At 34.4% G+C, this 24,287-nt stretch overlaps 4 protein-coding genes across 6 annotated transcripts in view; 2 read left to right on the plus strand and 2 right to left on the minus strand.

The window, feature by feature from the left end:
• LOC128679125 (uncharacterized) overlaps window positions 1-12,899 on the minus strand; it is a 75,094-nt gene extending 62,195 nt beyond the window's left edge. Inside the window, exon 1 of one of the 2 annotated variants that reach the window (XM_053761152.2) lies at window positions 12,556-12,899. The gene's annotated coding sequence lies outside the window, so the exon portion shown is untranslated. The remainder of the gene's footprint in view (window positions 1-12,555) is intronic. The other variant, XM_064436642.1, reaches the window with a different exon arrangement.
• Window positions 12,900-14,221: 1,322 nt separating this feature from the next.
• On the plus strand, window positions 14,222-18,468 carry LOC128679274 (uncharacterized protein). Its single transcript, XM_053761397.2, has 2 exons — window positions 14,222-14,345; window positions 14,435-18,468. Exon 2 carries the CDS (start codon window positions 14,459-14,461, stop codon window positions 15,497-15,499), a length of 1,041 nt encoding a protein of 346 aa, XP_053617372.1. The 5' UTR covers window positions 14,222-14,345; window positions 14,435-14,458; the 3' UTR covers window positions 15,500-18,468.
• Window positions 18,469-18,690: 222 nt separating this feature from the next.
• Window positions 18,691-22,384, minus strand: LOC128679275 (uncharacterized). Of its 2 annotated transcripts, none has more exons than XM_053761399.2 (5): window positions 22,269-22,384; window positions 21,477-21,580; window positions 20,646-20,807; window positions 19,535-19,984; window positions 18,691-19,268 (listed from the first exon to the last, which is right to left on the minus strand). In XM_053761399.2, exons 2-5 carry the CDS (start codon window positions 21,531-21,533, stop codon window positions 19,227-19,229), a joined length of 711 nt encoding a protein of 236 aa, XP_053617374.1. In that variant the 5' UTR covers window positions 21,534-21,580; window positions 22,269-22,384; the 3' UTR covers window positions 18,691-19,226. The 2 variants fall into 2 exon arrangements, with proteins under 2 accessions (XP_053617374.1, XP_053617373.1); XM_053761398.2 differs by having other exon boundaries at window positions 20,646-20,888.
• A 135-nt stretch (window positions 22,385-22,519) lies between these two features.
• MED21 (Mediator complex subunit 21) lies at window positions 22,520-24,081 on the plus strand. Its single transcript, XM_053761400.1, has 3 exons — window positions 22,520-22,693; window positions 22,829-23,107; window positions 23,349-24,081. The coding sequence occupies exons 1-3, from the start codon at window positions 22,652-22,654 to the stop codon at window positions 23,472-23,474; spliced, it is 447 nt and encodes a 148-aa protein (XP_053617375.1). The 5' UTR covers window positions 22,520-22,651; the 3' UTR covers window positions 23,475-24,081.
• Window positions 24,082-24,287: the final 206 nt, after the last annotated feature.

Raw genomic sequence — 24,287 nt, forward strand, 5'->3', positions numbered from 1 at the left:
ATAGGTACACCTACAAAATAATGTTAATATTCAAGGTAGGACTTATCCCATGAAGGGATTTCTTCCAATCAACCAGCAATTGCTATTTTGCACTCCATCGCCCTCCGTTCCGTTGACGTGCATTGACAGAACAACGTAAAAATTGTATGAAGTGTCGACGTACCTACGTCAAAACAACGGAGGCGCAACGAAGACACAGCAATGGCTCCTGGCTCTAACTTATTGCCAAATGTTTATTTAAACCAAAGGTCGTAACCGCTGATTTGTTTTTGATCACGGTCGAATCTCATTAGTGGCAATATTTACAGTTCATAAGCAATGCAAGAAACCATTAAGTATTCGTGAATGCAGTTATTTGCGAATATTTGTCCGTCCAACACTCCATTACATAATTGGTGGCTCTCAACTATTTGAACATTTTCTTGTACATTATTGGACCACGTTTATAACATTCTTGATGGCCCATATTATGGAACGTAATAATGTATATCAGTAAAACTTTTTAAATACATATATTTGTACATAGTTGTGTAGGTACTCTAGATATTTAACTTTGCAAAATAAAGTAAGTTATCATAAGCGGAGAGCAAGAATGAAGAGAGTGATAAGTATGGAAGAAGCGAGGGAGATTTGTCAGGATCGTGATAAATGGATGTCCCTAATCACCAACCTTGTGAAACCGGCATATATGTATGTAGCAAAATCTACGATATATGACGTGAAACATCTTCAGAATCGTATTCCTCATGGCTAAGGGTCGTGGTCATTACGTGGAATTAAACACACACAAATACTAATGCCAAGAAAGTTGTTCTTGGCATTAGTAATGGTGTGGTTTGCCATTGCCTTCTCCATTTCACACTCAAGTTAATACTCAACCAGTGGTGCAGGTTTCCTTACGATGTTTTCCTTCACCGGAAGCAAGTGGTGGTCGATGAAAACTACTATACATGAGTCAGATTGGTATACAAACTCAAGTGGCACGAGTAGGATTCGAACCTGGGACCTTTCGATCCACAGCGTCGAGCGTCTTAACCATAACACCAACATTGCTTCGTGACGTGACGTCAAACAGGGAGTCGGTTATAGAACCAGGGCAAAAAAAAATGGATTACTTTTCGGGCTTAAGCCGCCACAACCGTGAATGCAGCCAGAAATAGGTAGTCGAAGATTAGATAGAGAGAGCAAAATCTGATATATACAAGAAATACACACACATACAAGCATACAAGTAAACATTCGCATAAATATTAAAATCAGTCGTGTTAATACAAATCAGATCTCGAAAATGCATAAATAATAAATGCAAATATGACGCGGTAAGTTACTTTCACTGAAGATTTGTTTACGTCCGGTCTGATATTATGTCTGTCTGTATCCTGTTATCGTAGTTATATTTAGTCTACGGTTGTTTAGGTACAGGGCCGGAACAATAGACGATATGTGATGATCTACAAATAGATACAACCGTGCATATCTTATGAAAAAATCTTTCGTTGGTATCACTAATCTCTCTTAGCAGCAACTTTACATGGCGAACCTGCCAGGATTAGAATCAGAATTCAATACGGAATTTCACTACTATGTTATCATATAATTTGACACATTAGTCTACCAAAGCATGACACATGAAATTGATTTGTGTTAGTGCTACCATATGGACTGAACTTTATAATGATTATTTTTAAATTCTAGCCTTTATTTTAAATATTTATTTGATTATGTCAGCCTGTATTGTGTGCATGGATTTTAGCCTTCATTTTTGGCGTTTGCAGTATAAAATAAATAAAACAAACTTGTATACTTCGCGAACATATCGACAAGCATAATGCCGAATGAGGGAATTTTTCGATTAAAGACAAGAAAATGACACTTCAAAATATGTTGAAAGTTTCCAATGTTCATTGCCGCCCGGTCTATAAATGAACATTGTTTTTGCAAATATTTTAATTATGGTTTTAATTATGCTAATATTCTCACAAGTACTATGGTATATTCCAAGCCACAGTTAGGTATAATTAATCTGTGGTGCGGAGCACGTGGATCCTACACTACACTTGCCGAGAAAGTGAAATGGCAACAACTTTGTTTTTTTTCTTAACTTTTAAGCCAAGGCAGTTTGAGTTTGTTGGCCATCTGATCTACAATTATGCCCGCTGACCATGTCCAGATTTGGGTCGTATTAATCGCTCGCAATTTCCGTGTTTTAATTTTAAGACTTTTGTACAAGGAAATATAAATGTTGTTGTATTACGTCAATTACTTATATTAATCCAACAAAGAAGCATGTTATCTAAATGATTATACAGGACATGTCTAAATAAAAAAAAAGTCGTAGTCTTAACCTGTGAAGTAATGTTACTGGAACTTTCCAGTAATACATACTTACAAATTAAGAGTATGGACTTCCACACAATGTGCACCTATGTCACTTACACGCCTCGCCATCTTTAATGCATATGAATAGGTATTGTAATAATGCTGCTTTTGTATTGAATCAAGGCATTGGATATTTAGGCCTATCTTTTGTTGTTGCATCATTTACTTACGTAAAAAAAAAAACGTCAAGTGGGAGTTGAACTCGCGTGAAGTGTGTACAATTACGGTTTTTACGGTTTTCCTGTAAGTAGTCAACCAGTAACGAATTATATTTTGTATTGTTTGTTTTTTTTTTTTTTTTCAAGATTTTTGGCTCAGTAGTTACGGAAGCGACGACGCCACGTGTCACGCGCGTGTACTCCGTATGAGTTTTTGTATAAGAGTGTATATTATTGAAATTTAAAAAAACATTTTTTTTAATACAAACAATGTTTAATCGATAACTAACAATGTTAGTTATCGATTAAACTTCAACACATTTCACCAGAAACATTACCAAAACTGTAACAACATTTGCCCCATAATGATCGTCAAATGTTAAAGTTTAACAGAGATAGACGTTGCCCAAGCGTTCCTAGTTTTGCGCTTGCGGACCGAATAAGTAAATAGTTGGCCAATTCTTAAACGTGATTTTAGTAGTTTAGTACAAAATAAAATGACCATAGAATCCAAATATCTCTTGATGATTAAAACTAACGTGAAAAATATATACATAGATTCTCGCATCATGAATATTCGCGTCGACATCTTCGTGGTTTGGCGTTAGTGTGGAGCCGGCATTACAGTTAATTTAACTCTGAGTTTGGAAAATTAAAATTATCACCATAAAAACTAGTAAAAACTAAATATTTAACTGGGCTCTCATACAACAAACGGGGTTTTTTTGCCGTTTTTATAGATGTAAGGAACTTGTGTGTCCGACTCGCACTTGACCGGTTTTATTTTTGTACGACCTAGTTAGTTAATTTCATTAAAAATATATATAATCGACTATATGAAATCAAATAAGTACCTATACTTCTGTATACGGAATATTTTATAAAACCATCGAGTGAGATATATTCGCAGCGATGTCGTAACGATGTGAGGATACTCTTGATTTTCAGTCAGTTAACGGTTTCGCTTACTTTAGCATTCAATCTAATAGATGGGTGGGTTGCACCGTCTAATTTGCGCAGGAAAACGCCGTACGAAAGTACGAAAAGTAGGTATGCCATTAAGTTTACCCTCGATTAAAATCAACGTCAAATTTGACGGTGCAACTCTAATTATATAGACCTTATTCATACTACATACTGTTTTAACCCTCGACGCAAAAATAGGGGTGTTATAAGTTTAACGTGTCTGTGTATCTGTCTGTGTCATTGTAGCTCCCAAACGGATGAACCGAATTTCGTTTAGTTTTTTTTTTTTGTGTCTTATAGATAATTTTTCACGAGTGTACTTAGGCATGTTTAATGAAAATCGGTTCAGTCATTCAAAAGTTGTAGCGAAATAAATATTGAATGTCGGGGGTTTTTAATTTGTCTAACAAATAATTATTGTTTATATGTTACATAGAAGACCTGCAGAGTTGTCGTTGATCTGTGCTCGTGTGCGAAAAAATATAGACTATACCAACTGCTCTTCCTCCCGCGCTGATTGTAAAAGTCAATTAAGGGACCGGACTATAGTTTTTTATCCCTCGGTTATATCTTTCTCGCAAATAAAACTAATATAAAGTATATAGTCAACTGTATGCAATAACATCTATTATGATTTTATGGTAATTATATTCTAGAAAGTACCAAGTGAAAATAGACTTGTAACATATTTATGTTAGTTCAAGTTTGAGACAAAACTTTCCAAAAAATTATAAATAAATATTTCGCTATCGAGACATAACCTATAAATGTATCATGCATCTTGGCTCTGTTCACAGATTATAGATTTAAATAGTATCTATAATTTAATATAAAACTTTGTCCAATCCGTAATGAATAAAGACGTGATACAGTATTTATTAAAAAGTTATACTTAAAACAAAAAAATCGAAAACTAGAAAAATGTGGAGTTTGTATGAAAATACTGTTTATTTCCTTTTACTTCTAAATTTAATTCAATAGTCGAATACTTGAAATATGAAGATTTTGCTTTGCTCACCAATATTTCGCAATGTACAGTCAAATTACCCTAGACTGACCTTTGTGTGGCGGTGATAGAGGTGAATTTACAATGAATTTGGGTAGCCTGATGTGTCGTTGATTGTACTGTACCTATTTTAAACTGCAAAGCTGTTTACACGCGAGTGTCTATTCTAGAAGAAATAAATATCGAACGATATTTCTTTTTAAAATATATAGGTAATAGTGTAGCCTACTTATGGAGATGCACACATTGCGTAGTTAATAATGAGATCTTTTGTTTACCACAATGAAAAGCCAGCAATCAATGCCGAATCCGCGAATGTTTGCCGAACTATTGCCGATTGTGAATAGTCGGTGTAAATATCATGCAAACATGTGTTTGCTATCAATACATCGACGGAATAGACACAGAAGCAATTATAAAAAGCTCTTTATGTACAGTCTACCGCATGTCACACTACCCGAATTAATTGCAAACTCAGGTGAGTGAGCAATGCGTAAAGGTTTATTATCGCCGCATAGAGGACCATGCAGGGTAACTAGACATGCGGTCGACTGTACACTAATATTATAATACTTAATAGATGAAGAAATAAATACAAATTTCACATACACTGATTACAAATTATGATTGCCTGAGGTTGTTCATCTCTATCATTTGTTTAACACCAGTGGTCAACGCTTGAGCAATACGCAGAGCAAATTTGTTTTGTTATGAACTTTTAAACATCACGAAAAATTAATTAAGAACGAATGCCTATTTTGATTTCGGTGTCAGATGATTTTTATTTGGAAATCCAAGAGATAAATAGTGATTTAATTACGCATCATTTACATAACTTTAGTATTTTTTTAAATATTTTTTTACAATACTTACGTTATGTAACTAGGTTCTTTATTAGTATTTTGTTAATTTCACTTATTTTTGGTTACATATACCGATTTGGAATGGAGTTTTGTTAACGTATACTCGAATAAACGCGTTTGTTTTTATTAGGTACTAGATGTTGCCCGGGGCTTCGCTCCCGTGGGAATTTTGAGATAAAATATAGCCTATAGCAATCTTGGATAATGTACATTTCTAATGGTGAAAGAATTTTTGAAATCGGTTCGGTAGTTTTGGAGATTACCCGCCTCAAACATACAAATTTACAAACGCTTACCTCTTTGTAATAATAGTACAGATTATACAAATAGTCATGTATTTTTAGTATGTAGCAGGTATGTAGAATAATGCAGGACAAAAACAAGTGACACCCGTCGGTGCTGTCACTATTTGCTTTTTGTTCTAAAAATATAGAAAATATAGATATCTCAGGTTATTAAATAACTAAGGTCTCCGTTAGTAGTAATACTGTTCTGTTCCTAAGCAACAATGTTTTGCTAGAAAGTTATTTACATTTTAAGTTGACGTTGAAGTGGCGAAAGAACCATAGACGTAGAAGCAAAATAAATATTATTTAGTTCCTAGCTTGGACTTTGCATAATAATTGTCTTATATACTTTTGGTTATAGTTAACCCAAACTACCCATGGGTAAGCAGTCTCAGATAAACGCTAAATATTGAATACAGATGAAGTATTTATAAGCCCCATTGTGATCCAATTTAGGTAACAAATAATAACGTAAATAATGGGATCATAACATGTAAATTCGACCTGCAATTTCCTTTTCGGAAACATTTTCATGCGAAATTATATCGAGCGCAATTCCCGTGCGAAATAATATCGAATGTTTGAACAATAGACTACTGCTTTCGTGTTAAAGATGTTGCCAGACAGTTTTGGCAAACAAGTTGTATTGTTTACCCCGTTTGTGATGCAACTTGCACCTTGAACTTTGCCGATGTTGGCACAAAATAAACAATACTCGGAAAAATTTATGGTTATGACTATAAGATTGAAATCAAATCGTTTATTTTCGTGTTTGAATAGTGCAATGTTGTTGCCGTTATTTTCACATTTTTCTCTGGAGTAAGATGTTTTAACCAATTTTTATTGGTATTATTTTTATCCTACCAGCTTGCTTGCTTGTAAGTGTGCTATACATGCCTGAAACATAGAATATTTAAGATAAACAAAATACTGAATGGATCTACCTATCTACAATCTACAGCCAAGAAAAACTAATCAGACTTTGTCACATTGAATAAAAATTTATCTTTTACATTATGTACTCAATATCTATCCAAATGCGAAACCAATCGTTAGTCTCATATAAAATCTAAAAGCCAAGCATAATAAAATTTAACTTTAAAATGTTGCAAAAGGATTTAAAAGTAATCAGAATGCGCAAACAGATATAAATTTAAATTAAAAGAAGATTCACAATGCTCTCGGATTTGCTAAATGTCAAGGTGAGGCACAAGATGGCGTTAAAATTAAAATGGCTGACCAATATAGCCACACGCTTAATTTAAATTCATTCACAGTCAACAAGAATGCAAGTGGTCAGCGATTAAAGTGCCTATGCTACCTTTTAAAGACACGGTCATTATCAAATTCATAATAATGATAATTAACAATTTGAATATTTATATTGTTAATTTATTTATTGACGCAGATAAGTATTTGGAAAGTCTCCAGGCGACTACCTACCTATTTATTAATCTATGGTTTAACATTTAGGTTAGATGTAGACTAGATTAATTAGACACATTACAACCAGTATGCGTCGAGTCTTAAAGAATGGAAGAAATAAACGCGTTATCTTACTCTAGCTATCCCAATCTAATGAACATCCTATTTCTTCTAAGTTCATAGAAGAGAGGCCCTCTTATGTTTGTCATTGCCTTCTTTCACGATATTTTTCATTGCTAACTTAAAACTAACAGTTGGCAGAAAACTAAATATTTGTGTGCACAAAAATACACATCAAATAGACTTCAAACTTAACATTCTACACACGTACATACACTTGTCGCAAAACTTGTCTACGACCTTCATTCGGCAGTTTGTACTAACAAGTCGCTATCACAACTGATTGTCAATGCAAGTATACCTACCTGCGTCTATTATATGTGCATGTAAGCGATGCAGTCAAAGTTAAACGTTGTGTGCATGAAAATAATAGATTTGGCTTTGCTGTTTTGAAGGAACGTATTACGAACCTATAAGTATAGCCGGGTTATCGTTCATGTATCTAACCTAAAACTTTTAAATGACAAGTTACTCTACATTATAAACTAGGTATTCTTTGTCGTTTTTATAGTAAATAAACTAATTTCACATGTCATAAGCAAACTCGTTTTCCGTATAGACTACAAAGCAATACAAAGTTAAAACTCAAATTTGAGAATACCTACATAATTTGAGTCTAGGGTACCTATAAAGTGCTCAGTTAAAAAATGGAAAATAATTTTGAAGGTCACGGGAAGATGATAGGTACAGGCTTTAGGTATATGGCTGAGATGATGATGAGAAAATAAAAATTTCATAAACATAAATTGCAACTTCAATTAAGGCTCCCGTACTATGATAGTACACACCCGTAACCACAGCCCAAAAGATTTATGGTACGCATTCACTTGCCAGCCTATTTAGATAAAATTAGTGCTGTCAACCAGCCAAGTTACGATGCAATGACCTCTATTTGGCGGTAATAGCGAGTAATTTCCTATGAATTTGGATAGGTTCATGTGTGAATCACAGTACAAATGCGATAGAATGCTTCGCGTGGGAAGCCATCATAGTTGGTCCGCTTTATATTAACCATTTTAATAAAACCGGTGTTATACTCCGATGGAATGCTCTGATAAGTTTATGGGATAACTGAATTCCATAGCAATGTAAGGTATATTGTTATTATTCTGAATGTTAAGATTGTCTTACATGCAAATTATGAAAAATAATTTACATTTTTCGAAGTAAAAGTAAAGATATAACGTATTGTTTATTTTTTTAATAGACTAGCTGCGTCCTGGGGATTCGCTCCCGTGAGAATATCAGGATAAAAACCTTATGTCACTTGTATCACTCGGGAATAATTAGTCTTTCTACTCGTGAAACAATTTCGGAAATAGATTTAGTTCCGAAGATTACACGAAGTTACATATAATTATTTCTATTATTCTTATAAGTGTAGATACAGATGTTATTGTACAAACTTTTACTTGTACCTAACTATGGTTAATAAGTCGTCTCTAAAGCGCAAAACAGAGAAAACACAAAATTATATTATTAAACAAAAATATGTTTGGTTTTGTTAATATTTCAATCATTAATGGTTATATAATTATATTTATATTAAGTTATATTAATATAATTTCTTATTGGTTAACACATAAAATAGGCTAACAATAAATATTTATAAAATATACTTAGACTATGACATTTCTCTGTGCAGATGCGTAACGCAAAATTATTTCCTCCTAATTATTAAAAAGACAAAAACGTCATTAGAAAAATTAATTTTACGCATTCTATTTTAGGACAGCATTTCTGGAAGCTCCAATTGCCAAGCTGCGATATCACCAAATAAATATAATCATATTACAAAAACACAATAGCGATGTATCGATTAGGAGATGACTTGCAATTATAATGGAGTTAACATACATGGGCATGGCATACGACATAACTGTTGCAGACTGCAATAACGTGGTCGATATATTCTTGATACTTCCATTCAGCATATTACCGCGGGAGTTCTTTCGTAGCGCGGACTCTGCGTGGTTCGGCATTGTAATCCCGCAAAACGGGATTCGATTTTTCCGCGGGATACTACGAAATCCCGCGTCAACCCTATTCCAACTAATGTTACAAATGTGAAAGTGAGTTTGTTTGTTACCTCTTCCGTTACCGTTATGAAATTTGGAACACGGGTAGAAAATAACCTGGAATAACACATGAAGTACTTTATATCCCGAAATTCCCACGGGAGCGAAGCCCCGGGGCGCAGCTAGAAGTTATATACTTAATTTACATTATCATACACTATCATACCTTATCCACTCCACCTCTGTCGTCTAACAGTTTGCCAAATTTTAGCGGTATACATTGCTGGTTTTTCATTGCGGTAAATAAAAGTACTCATACTAAATACGCAATGATCACGCATTCGTGTCGGCATGTGTCTGAGTTAGGCGACAGTGTGGCATCACAATGGCATAGTAAGGAAAACAAATACCTACTCAGTATAAATTTGTTGAAAAGACTTGAATGTTGATTTTTAAAACAATGATCATCCATATTTGGAAATCCATTCAGTGCATTTCAGTTTAGTCTTCTAGAAACGGTAAATGGTAAAGTAATAATTTATTAATTGATCAAATTTATTTATACTTAGTTTAAAGTAATAAACCTATTTATGCTACGAACATTTGATTTTGCAACTTAATAGAGTTAAGAAAGATAGCTAACTGTAAATTTTACTTCGAATAGGTACTTAGATACTTACTTTAGTAGGTATAATGACTAGATACCTATTGAGAAAAATGCTTAGAACCGTTAGCTTTTAATAGTTTTTAATTATCATTTTCGCCATAGATAAAAGAAATATATTTCGCCGTGATTTTAACTACGACCTATTTGTGATTGATTTCATTTGTTATTGATTAAAAACTAAATTTATAACCTCAATATTAAAATTTTGTTCATTTTCTGTGATGTATGCCATGTATTAGTATGCTAAAATACATTTATTTCTATTTCTAATTTATTATAAGTCTGTCCCGGTATCGTTCATCGCTCGAGTTTACCATCAGGACTCATACTATCTATTGGTGAAAACCATACACAAATCCTGCCGGTGGTTTTTGAGTTTATCGCGTTCATATCTATGTACAGACAGACGCGACTTCTTTATTATTAATGTGTAAGGATATAGATTATTTAGCTACTTGTTTAAAAGTTGCAATAAAAAAAAGGTTATATTAGTTGTTATTCTGTGTTCCGTGATACCTAATTTACATTTTTATGCATGTAATTAAATTATTTCGGATTTTTTGGTTAATAGTATGATGTACTTATTCTGGGTTATATAAAAGAAATATATCTACACGTGTACCAACCAAATATAAAAATCCGTCCAATAGAATTTGTTTAACAAACATCCTTGCACACATCTAAACTTTCGCATTATTTATTTGTAGTATATTAGATGTGAGGTAAGTAGTAACAGTTATAGACACAACGCGACTACCATTGATTTGTCCCAGACGCACAAGCCAAACCAGTTTTATCCATATGCTTATGATTTTTGAGCCATAAATAAACAAAAATCGGACGTTTATGTATCCAACACATTAATAAGAAGGTGATCGTGATCCACCAATTCGTCTAGCGTCAAATAACTTGATTTTCGAGGTTTTCATAGCTCTTACATTTCCATATTACGGAGGCCAGTGGGGGCGGTCATTGGTAACAGGTTGATATTTGTAAATAATCTTATAATTTGTTGTGTTTTGTCGGAAGTTTAACTATCTAATTAGATGTAATAATGGCGTAGCGAAGTAGGTAAATGATTATTAATTAGGTAATGGGCAACACTTGACTGGTTAAGTTATCAAAATATTCATGTTCGAATTTATTCAAAACTCTCTCCAGTTTGTTTGTGCTTACTGGCCACATAAGTCACTAGCAACTAACAAGAAACAATTATAAGTGATGGAAGTTTAAGCCATGACTCCGGAGTCACGCTGGGTTACCATATAATTCACGTTAGTTCCTCCTAAAATGGTTTAAAAAAATGTAGCTATATTTTAATTTTTTTTAACTAATCATACAACTTTGTCGACCTCGGTGGCGAAGTGGTGTTTGCCTCTGAACCACGAGGTCCCGGGTTCGATCCCCGGTCGAGTCATGATGAAAAATGATCTTTTTCTGATTGACCCGGGTCTTGGATGTTTATCTTTATATGTATATCTAGCTTGGAAGTTAAGGAAGGAATGAAAATCACAAATTTTCAAATTTTCTATTATGTAATTAGGTACGTAACGTATCGCTTATTGTCAAATTAATATCGTGTATATCACGTGGACAATCATCGAAATAGCAAAAAGCGATGTGTCGTGAAAGTGTTGGTGTTGACCCCGCCGAACCGGCTTCGCTATGTCCGCATAGCGAGTTGAGTCTTTCTCTCATCCGTGCATATTCTCGCTCATCTCAGGTGTGACGTCCTGAAGCCAAAGGTCTTAAAAAATTTTGAATATCCATCCTTTATCCGCCTATAATTTAAAAATAGCCGCGCCTGCCATGAACCTTCGATAAGTCCAGCTTTGCGCTCATTAATGTTTCAATACCAAGTTAAGTATAACACGGCTTTTTCTGTAAATGTCGCTACAAAGAGTTCATTTATATATTTGGGAATTCTGTAGTTGCGTTCAGCTAATTTTCTGTTTATATCAAAGATTTGAGCGTTACTATATCTTATGTTTAGGTTGTGCATAGGTGTACGTGTGTAGGTAGTTTTATACTTAAGGCATGCGTATCAGTTTTGTCATCCATAAATCCAATTTCATCTGTTATTGTATAAAGGTAAAAATGATAGTACGTAAAGTTTTCATAAGATGATAAAAATATATAGCTTTCTTAATAATATTTTTAATGAACTCTAATGCGTACCTACTTATAATATATAGGTACCTATCTATATTTATGTATCTAATAAATGATGTATATAAATAAGTAGTTCAATAAAATATCTACATGCTTCGATAGTATGTATTTTCAACATGTTCGATTGAAAAACAAACTTTATGAGCCAAAACCTAGGTAAATGCATTGCTGGATTGGACCTAAGTAATAAATTTATAATGAAGTAACCACTTACTTAGGTACCTACACGTTAGGTAAGTTCAAATTAAATTCATTAAAATTGTATGCTACAAAATCCAAGATCAAATTGAAATGATTCAGGTATCGAACCTAGAACCTTGGCTTTGGGAAAAACATAAAGTGAAAAAATCTGAATAGTGGTCATCCAAGTTATAGAAAATTGGCATGAAGAAGACTGTACAGAAATATCAGATTTCTATCATAATAAACCGGCTGGACTTGAATCTTTACAATTTCACCAATCTCATAAAGATATTTAATAAACAGATAGGTACCTGTTGCGGAAATCCGAAGGGAGAGTTGACCAGTTCTTTCGGACGAATTCCAGTTTTCACAATCAGACACTCCTTGGGCGAATTTAAAAATAAAATATCAAAAAAATAAACACACAAAATTAAAAAGTAAACAGTCACAAAAAAGTTTCAAGTCCTTCATTTCATTCACTTTCGCTCGCAACGATTCAAAATTCGAATATTTATTTTATCCTGAAAATTATGATCCGGGTTCGGAAAATTCGAATTTTAAAAGGAAATACGTCACTATGCCTGTTTCGCGGTCATAGACAAACGCGGCGTGTTCGCGGTAAAGAAGTCGGTTATCAACTGGCCTGGCGTCAAAGCGAGAGGCTGGGTGGGTGTGTTCTGTAGACGTCTGAACGTAATAGGTACCTACTTACATGTTTTTCATTGCTGTGCCTTCGATGCTGGTCACCGGATAAGACAGTGCCATCTCCGGATACTGGCCGCTAAGGTGAACGAGAACTTGCAGGAAGTTGAAGCGAGGAAGGACCTTCTAGGAATTCGTCTTGAATTGCTTTGACTAAATTATACTTCGGTATTCCTACCGTTCAAATAGGCTTGCTATTTTTAAAACTAGGTATGCATTTGAAATTTTAATGTCAGAAAGTCTTGGCCAAATAATTTCTTCAAGATATTATTATCTTTGACTTTGATATCAAAGTTAATTACCTATATAAAAAGTGTATTATATATAACTTTTTAGCTGTTTGTATCCCATTGCTGGGTAAAAGCCTCCCCTTTGTCTGCTGTAGTTTTTACAAGATCTCTCATCTTCACACGTTCCTTGTGTCATTCGAGGCTGTGACGTCGCGATGGCCGCGATCAGCATAATAATCCATACTATTAAAAGTATATCGCTTTAGTATTTTCAAGATTTTACTCCTCGATAACAGGTAATACAGCAGGAAAGCGTGTGGTTCCCGCCCTAAAATGGGTCATCTTAGGCTAGCTCTAGGCTATCACAGCACAGCCTATTTCTTTTTTAAGTTTAAAAATAGTAAGTTTATTTTTCAAGAGGACCTTGTGCTATCCTTGATATGTAACAAGCTCAAATTTAAAGATTGTAAGAAAGGGAGAAGAGAGACTGAGGATAATTGTAGCAATTCTTTACTCATTGAACTAAGTGTACCTTAGGGTAGTACACCTATTTCAGGTAGCCTAACTATAGGCCTAACTATAGGTACGTAACATCACTTCAAAATATTGTAAATAAATAAATCCGTGGGAATAATCATCGTCATCATATCGAGTGTGTACCTCCACACTAACACTGGTGTCATTCTTTATTCAAGTCGCCAAAAGCCATCTGACATGACTTTTGCGACTACCCTACAATATAGCAGGCCATATAGCAGGTAGTCGTGTATACACTAGTGAACTAAATTAATGATAATGAATAATAATGATAAACTTCTTGAATAGAGCAACAAAGTTTTAAAAGGTTCCAGTTCCGGTCAATACCATAATAGATACTACCTATAGTTACCTACGTGACTGAAATGTAAATTGGCACAATAGAGGCTGAAAATAAAAATTCTTTTGTCTCAAAAAAAAAATCTGACTGACAGTGACAACGCTTACAACTGACATTTGTCTTTTGCCGTTTTGACAGAATTGTCATTGTCAATAAAGAACTAAAAAGAAAATTTACCTGCCTACTTAGATAGGGATCAGTATTTTATTCCATTTTTCTAAACGTATTGGAATCATGGAATAGTTTATTAAAATAAATGAAACTATTCGCTTGATAATATAATAATACAGTGGTATGTAATTATATAATACCACTTATTGTTTCAATAAATGTAACATGAACTCGTCGTGAAGATTCTTTATTTTTTACTGGTGGTTTCAGGTCAAATATACTTTGCAGTAAACAATGCCGGAGCATCTGGAATTGCAGCATCTCGTAGATCTATCAGCTGGAAGCGGAGATGAGACGATACCTAACTTACTCGAGAACAAACGGCCACTTATAAAACGATGCCCATACTTGGGACTTATACTTGCGACACTATCATCTTTATTCTTTTCTCTGTGCTCCGTGATCGTCAAAAGCCTCGACAAAATCGATCCTATGCAGTTGGCTATGTTTAGGTTCATTGGAGTTCTCTTGCCAACAATACCAATAGTTATTTACACAGAACAGCCAGTATTTCCACCAGGAAAGCGTGTTCTGCTGGTCTTACGCTCAATAGTGGGAACCGTGGGGCTGATGTTAAGTTTTTACGCATTTCGCAACATGCCACTTGCAGATGCATCAGTTATTGTATTCTCTGTGCCAGTATTTGTAGCGTTGTTTGCGAGAGTCTTTTTAAAAGAACCATGCGGTATGTGGAATACTGTCTCGATAGTATTGACTCTTATTGGAGTGGTTTTGATTACACATCCACCGTTACTTTTTGGCAGTGACAGTTCTTCAGATAGTTATCAGAACTACAACAGTTTGAGAGGTGCTATAGCAGCATTTATTTCTACAATATTTGGAGCCAATGCATATGTTTTATTACGAGTGCTCAAAGGACTGCATTTCTCTGTAATCATGACAAATTTTGGTGCTATAGCAATATTGCAGACATTGTTTTATTCTTTTATCTTTGGGGTCCTGTGCATGCCGAATTGCGGTACAGAGAGATTCCTAGTTGTCTGTTTGGCTCTATTTAGCTATTTGGGACAGATTTTGTTGACAATGTCTCTGCAAATGGAACAGGCCGGTCCTGTGGCTATTGCGAGATCTGCAGACATAGTGTTTGCATTCCTCTGGCAAGTTATGTTTTTCAATGAGATACCGAGTAAATTTTCTGTATGTGGAGCCATATTAGTACTTAGTTCTGTACTGCTTGTAGGATTACGTAAGTGGGCTTTAGCACTGCCAGCCGAATCACAACTACGAAGTAAATTAGGAGTATTAGCTCAATAAGTACTGTATTATAAATAGATAATTTGTAATCACACAGTGTACCTTATCCCAATTGACGTATTTTTGTGTTGGAACTCAGCTTCACTCAGTTAAGTTATGCTTAGGTAGGAGCATAGATATACTCTATACCCCTGTTTTTAAGTAAGTAGTTACTTTTAAAAAGGTAAACATACTTGACATGTTTTTTTATTGAAATCTATCTTCTATATCTTTGCACATTCCCAATGGGAATGGGCAAAAATTTACTATAACTCACAACATTAATCACATATTTATGTAATTATTTCATGTATTTTTTTATATGTTAGTGAAAAATATGAATTAGCTACAACAAAGTCCAGTGATAGTGTATTATACTTGATAAATAGTTACATGATTTGGGGCCTATTTTACCACCTTCTGATAAAATATATTTTAATCTAACAGATAAATTAACTGGTCAGATATATCTTCCTTATATGATTGGCCAGGTTGCCCTATTTATCACTTATGAAACACAATTTTTTACTCTATGTGGATCTTATTTACATTATTTACAAAATAGGTTATCAGATACTTTATCGGCAAGCGATGAAACAAGCCCTCAGTCACATAATAGGGTAGTGGCCTGTGTATAAAATGTATAAATACCGTTACAAATGAGCACCATAATTAAGTGTCACTTTAATTGATCAATTTTATTTATAGTGACATTTAGATTTTTTGTTCTCATCAAAATATAATTGAAACACGTTGACTCCAACATTTGTGACGTCACTTGTTCCTTTGTGACGTCACTTGTTACTTTGTGACGTCACTTGTTCCTTTGTGACGTCACTTGTTACTTTGTGACGTCACTTGTTCCTTTGTGACGTCACTTGTTCCCACTGTCATAATTTAGATAGTCATATTTACATAGCCCCATTTTTTTTGTTTGTGACATATGGAAAAAAGTATCAGATTTCACTTGATGGCAACTACCCTATTTTTTGACGACCTCGGTGGCGCAGTGGTAAAGTGCTTGCCTCTGAACTGAGAGGTCCCGTGTTCGATCCCTGGTCGGGTCATGATGGAAAATGATCTTTTTCTGATTGGCCTGGATCTTGGATGTTTATTTACGTATGTATATGTTATAAAATATAGTATCGTTGAGTTAGTATCCCATAACACAAGTTTCGAACTTACTTTGGGACTATCTTAATCTGTGTGATTTGTCCTAATATATTTATTTATTTTATTTTACTCTCATGCTGGCTTATTGTTGTTATCTAGTTTAATACTCCCTTTTAGTATAAGACAACATACACAATAACTATTTATACATTGTATTTAAGGACCTTTCACACTATAAGACTGTTAACTAAGTCCTCATGTGTTGTGTAAATACTTCTCATTTTCTCTCTCGATTTCACTTTGGTCCGTTTTAAGCTTGGAACACAAGTGTTTCTGCCAAAAATCTCATGGCTTATCATTTAAATATAGGTTATTTATTGAATGTAATGTAGATATGTTAAGTTTGATTAGTGTTTGGCTGCAGTTTATTTATATTCTAAGCTAATTTATTAATGTGTTCAAATTACATATCGTTAAGTTTACTATTATTTTTAAATGTTGCAAATTTTAACTTATTTATAGTTGTTATGTCCATCGCAAAGACAATTTACCTACCTACTACTAGTACAAAGGACCGCATATGAAATTACTCAAAATAGATATTTATGTCGCGGTAATAGTGGCGAATTTGCAATGAATTTGGTGTGCTGTTGACCGTACGTCCAGTCCAGTGGAGTCGTCTAAATCACGTAAACTTTTATAATTTCTTTAAATTTAGTCGATTTTATGCTCCTACTATTTACATATCGAAAATGTAAATTATTTTAATCATTGTTAAAGTATGTATATCTAGTCATAAGCATTAAGTAGTCACCTTTATACGCCATTGTCACAATTAATTAAATCGCTATTTTGTTAAACGACCATGACTTGTCACCTAGATTTAGGTTTCTCTGTTGACAAATAATTTGTTATACTATTAAATAAATGCCTATTTAATTAGCTGACGGTTTTCGCGCGGTAAAATTACGTGTCCACGGGCACTTTTTTATGTTATATTGTAAATTAAATCATATTCACCAACGCTTCATACAATGATATTATTGAACTAACTCGCGTGTTCAGGCCGGCTAAGTACGTTGTTATTATAGTGACTACCTATAACCGCATCGACAAGACTTCTTTTGGTGGTCCGCGGCAACAACAATGTGGCCTATCTGTTAATGATAGTTCCTCATATTGCCACGGGCCTATAGAGGTATGGTATCTTATCTAGGCAATATGCCAGGCATTAAAAATATTTCCTACTCGTTCCAACTGAAAATATTTACCTGCTACTGCTCTTCACGTAAAGCCTACATACACTATCGGCAATCAGATCGCCAAACTCGGCGGTTTCGACGTACATTTCTGGTTTATCCTTACCTTGCCTTTGTAAAAAGAAAGTTCACATACCTACAATACAAACTATAAATACGTACCTACGTTCATTCGTATCTGCATCTAATTCGTTAGCGCGCACTTCGATTACAGAATCAATGCATGATAGGTACTCTTTTTGTCACAACGGGTGGTTCGCAGAGCGTTTCGACCGCTGCGGTCGCGCTGTCATTACAATCCGTCAATTTTCTTGAGGAAGGAATCATTTCCAAAATCATTCATACTACAGTACAGAGTAATTAATGTACAGTCATATAGTAAAACTCATTCTTGTCTTTGTTAAAATTTGAAAAATTGTAGGTAATGACAGCGCGACCGCATCGGTGGAAACGCTCTGCGAACCACCTTCTACGGTTGCAGACGCAGCCAAGATATAGATCTGCAGTGTTCATTCACGTTGTAAATATTCAGTAAATGACATTATAAATTGTGATATTTTTACTTCTAGTCAAGTCTGATGATGTATGCTTAAATTAATAAAAGTATAAGTTGAATTATTATAAGTTTCATTGCCTCTTCGTATACTTACTCACTCAGCTATGCGAACTTGTATAGTCCATGACCAAGGAGGTGTATTAACGTCAAGCTAAGAGGAACAATGCTCCGGGGCCCGCGACTTCGTAGATCCCACGCTTCATCCTTTTGTTGATAAATATATTGGGATAATATTGGTTAAATTATGTCCATTACTTTTCTGAGGGAATAAGCACTTGCACGGGTTACCATTAGGTGTGGCAATTTTATTATTATTTGTAACAGTAACTTTTTAACATAGATTAACAAACAAAACAATCTTGGTGATTCTGTTTTGTTCAATACATATAATGAAATTGTTTTTTTTTTTTAATTCTTACTGGAATGGACTTATCAGCGTTATAGAATATATACGAATTTGTAATTTTCGAATTTTTTACGGAATAAATTTCAATGGACAAAATTTTCCGCGCGAAATATACACGACCGATTTACTTAAGTACTTGAAATTTGGGAACGTTCCTTGCTCTGTGGTATTAAGCCTTATATGCCGGGTAAATATCTGAAAAGGTACCTACCTAAGCCAAGTAATTAACTGCTCCACCGATTTACTTCAAATTATGTATAAAGAAAGGTACACAGCGGCATAACACGAATAAAATCTGACACCATTTTATGCAATAACACAGTCGAAGAATTTAAGAGATTGTTTAAGGATTTCATATCAAAGGAAATTTAAAATTATAATATACTAGATGTTTTCCGGTTCACGATGCATTGTTCAGTTCTTCACAGGCACGTAATATTCTCCTCCCCAAATTCCCTGAAACAAAATTAATTACCTATTTATTATCATTAAAGTCGTTGGTGTAACAACTTTGCAAATATTCCATCTTTATATTATTACATTTATTGGTTCACATATTTATACGGGACCAAACGACAATATGTCATTTTAAAAAAATTCAAATACCTATACAAGATGTTAGCAGTGTTAGGTCAAAATACCTTTATCATTGAAATCTGTGGCATATCTACCTCGAGACAACTAGAAAACTTATTTTAAAATATTGAATTGACTAAACTTACATCTTTCAAAACGGTAAACACCAAGTCCGTTCTGAGCCTCGGCTTTTGCGTAAGCATATCGTCCGTAACATTGGTGTTATTTGTAAACACCACGAACGTGTAATTTAGATCAAAATGCAATCTTCCATCATGTACAATCTTCTTCAGTTCCAAAAAATCGGGGTAGTTCGCTAGTAGTATCAGTTGATGGTACAATGATGATGCCTTTATAGATTTACGAGCTTCGTCCATGTCGCTCTCAGATCTTACTGGAAGCACAGATACTCTTCCCATCAACTCAATTTTCTCCCTATGTACAAAGACATTCCAACGAGCGAGTTCAAGGCTATCTTTGCCGTTTCCAACTTTATATACAGGCAAGTAGACATCTTTGCCGTACCTTACGTTATTGAATCCACGAGTTATCACGAACGTATTCGGTATCACTGTGCTGATCAAAGATTCGCCCATCTGAAAAGTGCAACATAATTATTTAGAGTCACTAGCTTTTGCGCGTGGCTACGCCCGCGTTGACGTTTCTTATGTCTTTTATAAATAAATCTACTTACCTTTCTATAATAAATCTACGTTTCATCTATATTGACTTAGTAGTTTTCGAGATTTCGTGATGATGAGTGAGTATTTTTCGCCTTTATCGTAGGTATTATTACTAATGTACCTAATCATCAGCATTATAAAATGGTGGTGATTAAGAACGTCCGCTTGTGTTCGAAAAGTCCCAGGTATCCTGCTCGTGCCACATGAGTTTGTATACCTATCCGACTCATGTATAGTACTTTTCATTGACTACCATTTGCTTTCGGTGAAAAAAAACATCGTGAGGAAACCTGCACACTGGTTGGCAGTTTACGTTCACTCTTAATTCGATTACGTGCCACTAACGCTAAAAGCAATGTCAGATGCCTTTAGGCGACTTCAGTAAAATCTAACTCGTGTTAGATTAGTTAGTAGTATGATATAAGCGCTAACACTGGTGTGTTAGCAATGACATAAGTAGGTACCTATTTTGATTTAGGAGCGTACTTACATAGATACTCTGAATTGATTATTTCAATATATAAAAAGCTTCACGATACGATTAATTACGACGACTAATAAATAATAAACTTACGTAATCTTCTAAAATGTCATCAAGGAATATGATGTGAGGGCCTTCATTCATGATAGACGTGTCCATTAGATCGTCTTGTGTAACAAACACGATGCTCAATTCAATAGATAACAGTTGCATCAGCATATATTTGACTCCATCGAAGATGCAACAATCATCAGTCTTGTAATAGTACACCAAAAGATTTTTAGTGTTCACATTTTCAGCTACCACTTGTGCAAATACAAAAAGTGTTGTATTTATCTAAAACGAGCGACTTCTAAAAGTTTGGTAGTATTAAAATAAATTCCTTCTAATCAAAAATAAATTGAAATTGATTCCCAATGTTTGTGGAATGATCTTTGGGCCAGTTGGGCCCCAGTTGATGAATTTGCCAAGGGCATTACAAGATTTAGTTATGTCATCACTATAGTGCAGTGTCTAGATCGTTAAAAACATTGAAACTGTGGACTACAGCAACAGTGAAATTAAACAATGGATGCGGGATGTTTTAGCAATAAAGCACAGAAAATTTTTGGCTGAACATTGTAAATTTATAGTCTAAAAATGTTTCCCATATAACGGAGTTTTAGCTCGCAATTTTTGGCTGAACATTGTAAATTTATAGTCTAAAAATGTTTCCTATATAACGGAGTTTTAGCTCGCATGGATTTCCCTCGAGAACGTCACATTTTTTCGAGATGACAGAAGCCAATTCTGTGCTTTTCTATCGTCTATGTGTCGTTATGGCTATTATCGAGCGATTACAGGTTAAATAACTAGAGTAGGTACTTAAAATATGAAAATTGTAACAAACACACTTTTTATAAATGATGAAATATATATACTCACATCCAAGGTTTCTTCTTGTACATGAGGTATAAATTTTGGTTCTATACGGACATCCATTTTCTCGCTTCTCTTTTGTTTAAGTTTATACGATAACCATTCTGTAACTAACACAATTAGGTGACTGTATAATTAATTTACGAAATCAATTTATACACAGAATTTGAGGATAGAAAAAAACAAGCAAATTTAGGGTTCAGCGTTTGAATTTTAAATAGATATACTTTCTTTTTTTACATTTATCTACTTACTAGTACATAATATTTTCAAGCCCGTCTCGCATTCGGTCGGGTAAAGACATTAGAAATTGTACACCTAAACCTTCCTCAAGAATTACACTATATATTGGTGAATACCGCATGAAATACCTAGGTGGTTTATAAGTTAATACCGAACAAACAGACAGACATGATAGAGGACTTTGTTTTTATAACTTGTAAGGATAAGAATATTCAGAAATTTTATATTGTTTCAAGATTAAAAAATAAGATACCTCCCCATTATTAGGGTCAGTCGAGTTACTTAGACCACGGAACACAAAACCTGTAGGTAGTACATAAATCTATCTATATTCGCACAAGCAAACAAGTGCCGTTTCCATCCTAGGTCATAGGTCTATAGAAACTTTGTTTTTTATATTGATCGAAATCCATAGCGTCATTTAAGAATTATCAAGAGGAGAAAACAGAAAATGAAGTGACGTGATTTAAACGGCCCACTTTATCAAAGCGAGGTTCTCCGCCGCTAACGATGGAGTTGAGATGGATGGAGTGTCTTTGTATACCATGGTCTCACCATCATTCAATAATAGCTACTCCGTTGCTGTCGCCGTCGCCTCAATAGAAACTGACAGGAAATAATGAAATGCTGTAGTGAAATGTTTATACCATTCCTCAGACATTCCTCCTCAGTAAGCTCAATCCATGGATTTAGTATGTATTTCGTACAACGGAGTACCTACTAATTCCATGGCTCAATCGTCATCCTCACTGTCATTCTAAGCTGTCATGTCAATGTAACGTATGATGTCAAAACTGTACTGTCAAATCAAATTTTGATTGAATGAATAGATGCAAGCTTTTGCTTTTTTTGCAAAAAGAAATTTGTGGATTTCTTAAGTTTTCGTATTTTTTTCCTATTCTTGCAGTCTTGTTAGTCAGTAAAACTTTTATACGAAAATGGCAGATCGTTTGACCCAGCTTCAAGATACAATAAATCAAGTATAAACCTGTTTTGAACACAATACCAATTTCAATATTTTTCTGAATTTGATGGCTTGCTATATATACGTCTTGAGCTACTCTGTATTACTAAGTTACATTTACCCCAATACAAGATACAATATTTCTTTACAGCAAGCTGAGCACTTTTGTAACAGCATCGGCATATTACAACAGTTCTCCACGCCCAGCAAGTTTCACGGCTTGGACCGAAGCGGTTCTCAGACGCCGCAGCAGCAGCAAAATCAAGAAGACTATGCCATGTTATTTGCGACTTTGATATCGAGATGTGCTAAGGATATCGATACTTTGATCGAGTCATTGCCGAGTGAGGAGAGCTCTGCGGAGCTCCAAGTACAGAGTTTGAGGCGATTAGAGGCCGAAAATAAAGAGGCGGCTGAGCAGTTGGAAGAGGTAAGATAGAAAAAAACATTATTTCAATTTCAACTTTCCGGACACTAGACCTTAAGGTTAGAAAATATTACATCTAATTCAGGCTAGCAATGTGTCCTTAATAAATTCATTCAACTTCATAAATTGCATAAGTGTTTTGCTTAACCTGTTAATCACGCATAATCAAGACACATTAGATAAACCTGTGCATTTGTACTTGTTCATAAAGTAGATGTAAACAATAGTATCTTATTTGTTCCAGGTTGTCCGTCAAGGAGAGATTTTACTAGAAAAGATACAAGGTGCTCTGAGCGATATCGCTCAGTGCCAGCTTGATATGCAAAACCCTGCCTTGATCCTGAACAAGGACATTAAACCACAGTTATAGAATATGAAGAAGCACGGTGGTTACCACCGTCGGTGATTATGTGAAGGGGACAGTGAAATAAGTGCATTACTTAAACCCATAAACATTTGAGTTATACTATTATCTGTAAAGAAATGAGTCAGAGCTCAACTCTGACGGTGACAGCTAAGGAAAGAACCTAGAAAATGCTCCTAAGTCTAAAAATAAATATCATAAAATATAATTATGTAAACTTATATACCAATAGTTATTGAAAAGATTTACTTAGTGTGCTGTTTTAGCATTTCTCATGAATTGTTGGAGATACACATGCCAGTAAAATGGGCAAGTCACCGGTTGTTGTTTGCCAACTACCAACTGTCCACGTCCCAGTTACTTGCAATGAAACATGCATATAGCTGGCATGGCATGAGTCTTTCCTAATTTAATATAAGAGGAGTGCTTAATATTAAGAAGTAGAAGATTCTCTCCATATTTTTTTAAAGTGAAAGAAGTGAATGAGTATCTTTACTTTTTAAGTATCGCCACTTGCTGATTAAATATCAGTTTTGTTCACGAAACATGTTATTAGGGTAAGATAAATAAATTCACAGATATTGATAACTTATAATAAAAACATTTAAGCATTTTTCTGTAATATTATTTAATATACTATAACATAAATCTATTTTGGAATAGGGATTATTATCATTTATCCCGCCAGAGTACAGCACTGTATGTTAGGTATACAAGCTTTGCCGGCTTTTTTTATTTTAGAGTATTTTATTACTGCTTTCATTATGTAAGCATTCGTTTGTGAAAATATACAACAAAGTAGCATATTCGGGTGCCGAA

Source organism: Plodia interpunctella, chromosome 21 (assembly GCF_027563975.2).
Source record: "Plodia interpunctella isolate USDA-ARS_2022_Savannah chromosome 21, ilPloInte3.2, whole genome shotgun sequence".
Classification (NCBI taxonomy): domain Eukaryota; kingdom Metazoa; phylum Arthropoda; class Insecta; order Lepidoptera; family Pyralidae; genus Plodia; species Plodia interpunctella.

Coding starts and splice junctions, on each gene's coding strand:
- LOC128679274 (XM_053761397.2), top strand. CDS start 14,459: ATGCCGGAGCATCTGGAATTGCAGCATCTCGTAGATCTATCAGCTGGA.
- LOC128679275 (XM_053761398.2), bottom strand. CDS start 21,533: ATGGATGTCCGTATAGAACCAAAATTTATACCTCATGTACAAGAAGAA. Junction 20,889..21,476: donor TACAAGAAGAAACCTTGGAT/GTGAGTATATAT, acceptor CGCTCGTTTTAG/ATAAATACAACACTTTTTGT. Junction 19,269..19,534: donor TGTTTACCGTTTTGAAAGAT/GTAAGTTTAGTC, acceptor ATTTTGTTTCAG/GGAATTTGGGGAGGAGAATA.
- MED21 (XM_053761400.1), top strand. CDS start 22,652: ATGGCAGATCGTTTGACCCAGCTTCAAGATACAATAAATCAA. Junction 22,694..22,828: donor TTCAAGATACAATAAATCAA/GTATAAACCTGT, acceptor ATTTCTTTACAG/CAAGCTGAGCACTTTTGTAA. Junction 23,108..23,348: donor CGGCTGAGCAGTTGGAAGAG/GTAAGATAGAAA, acceptor TATTTGTTCCAG/GTTGTCCGTCAAGGAGAGAT.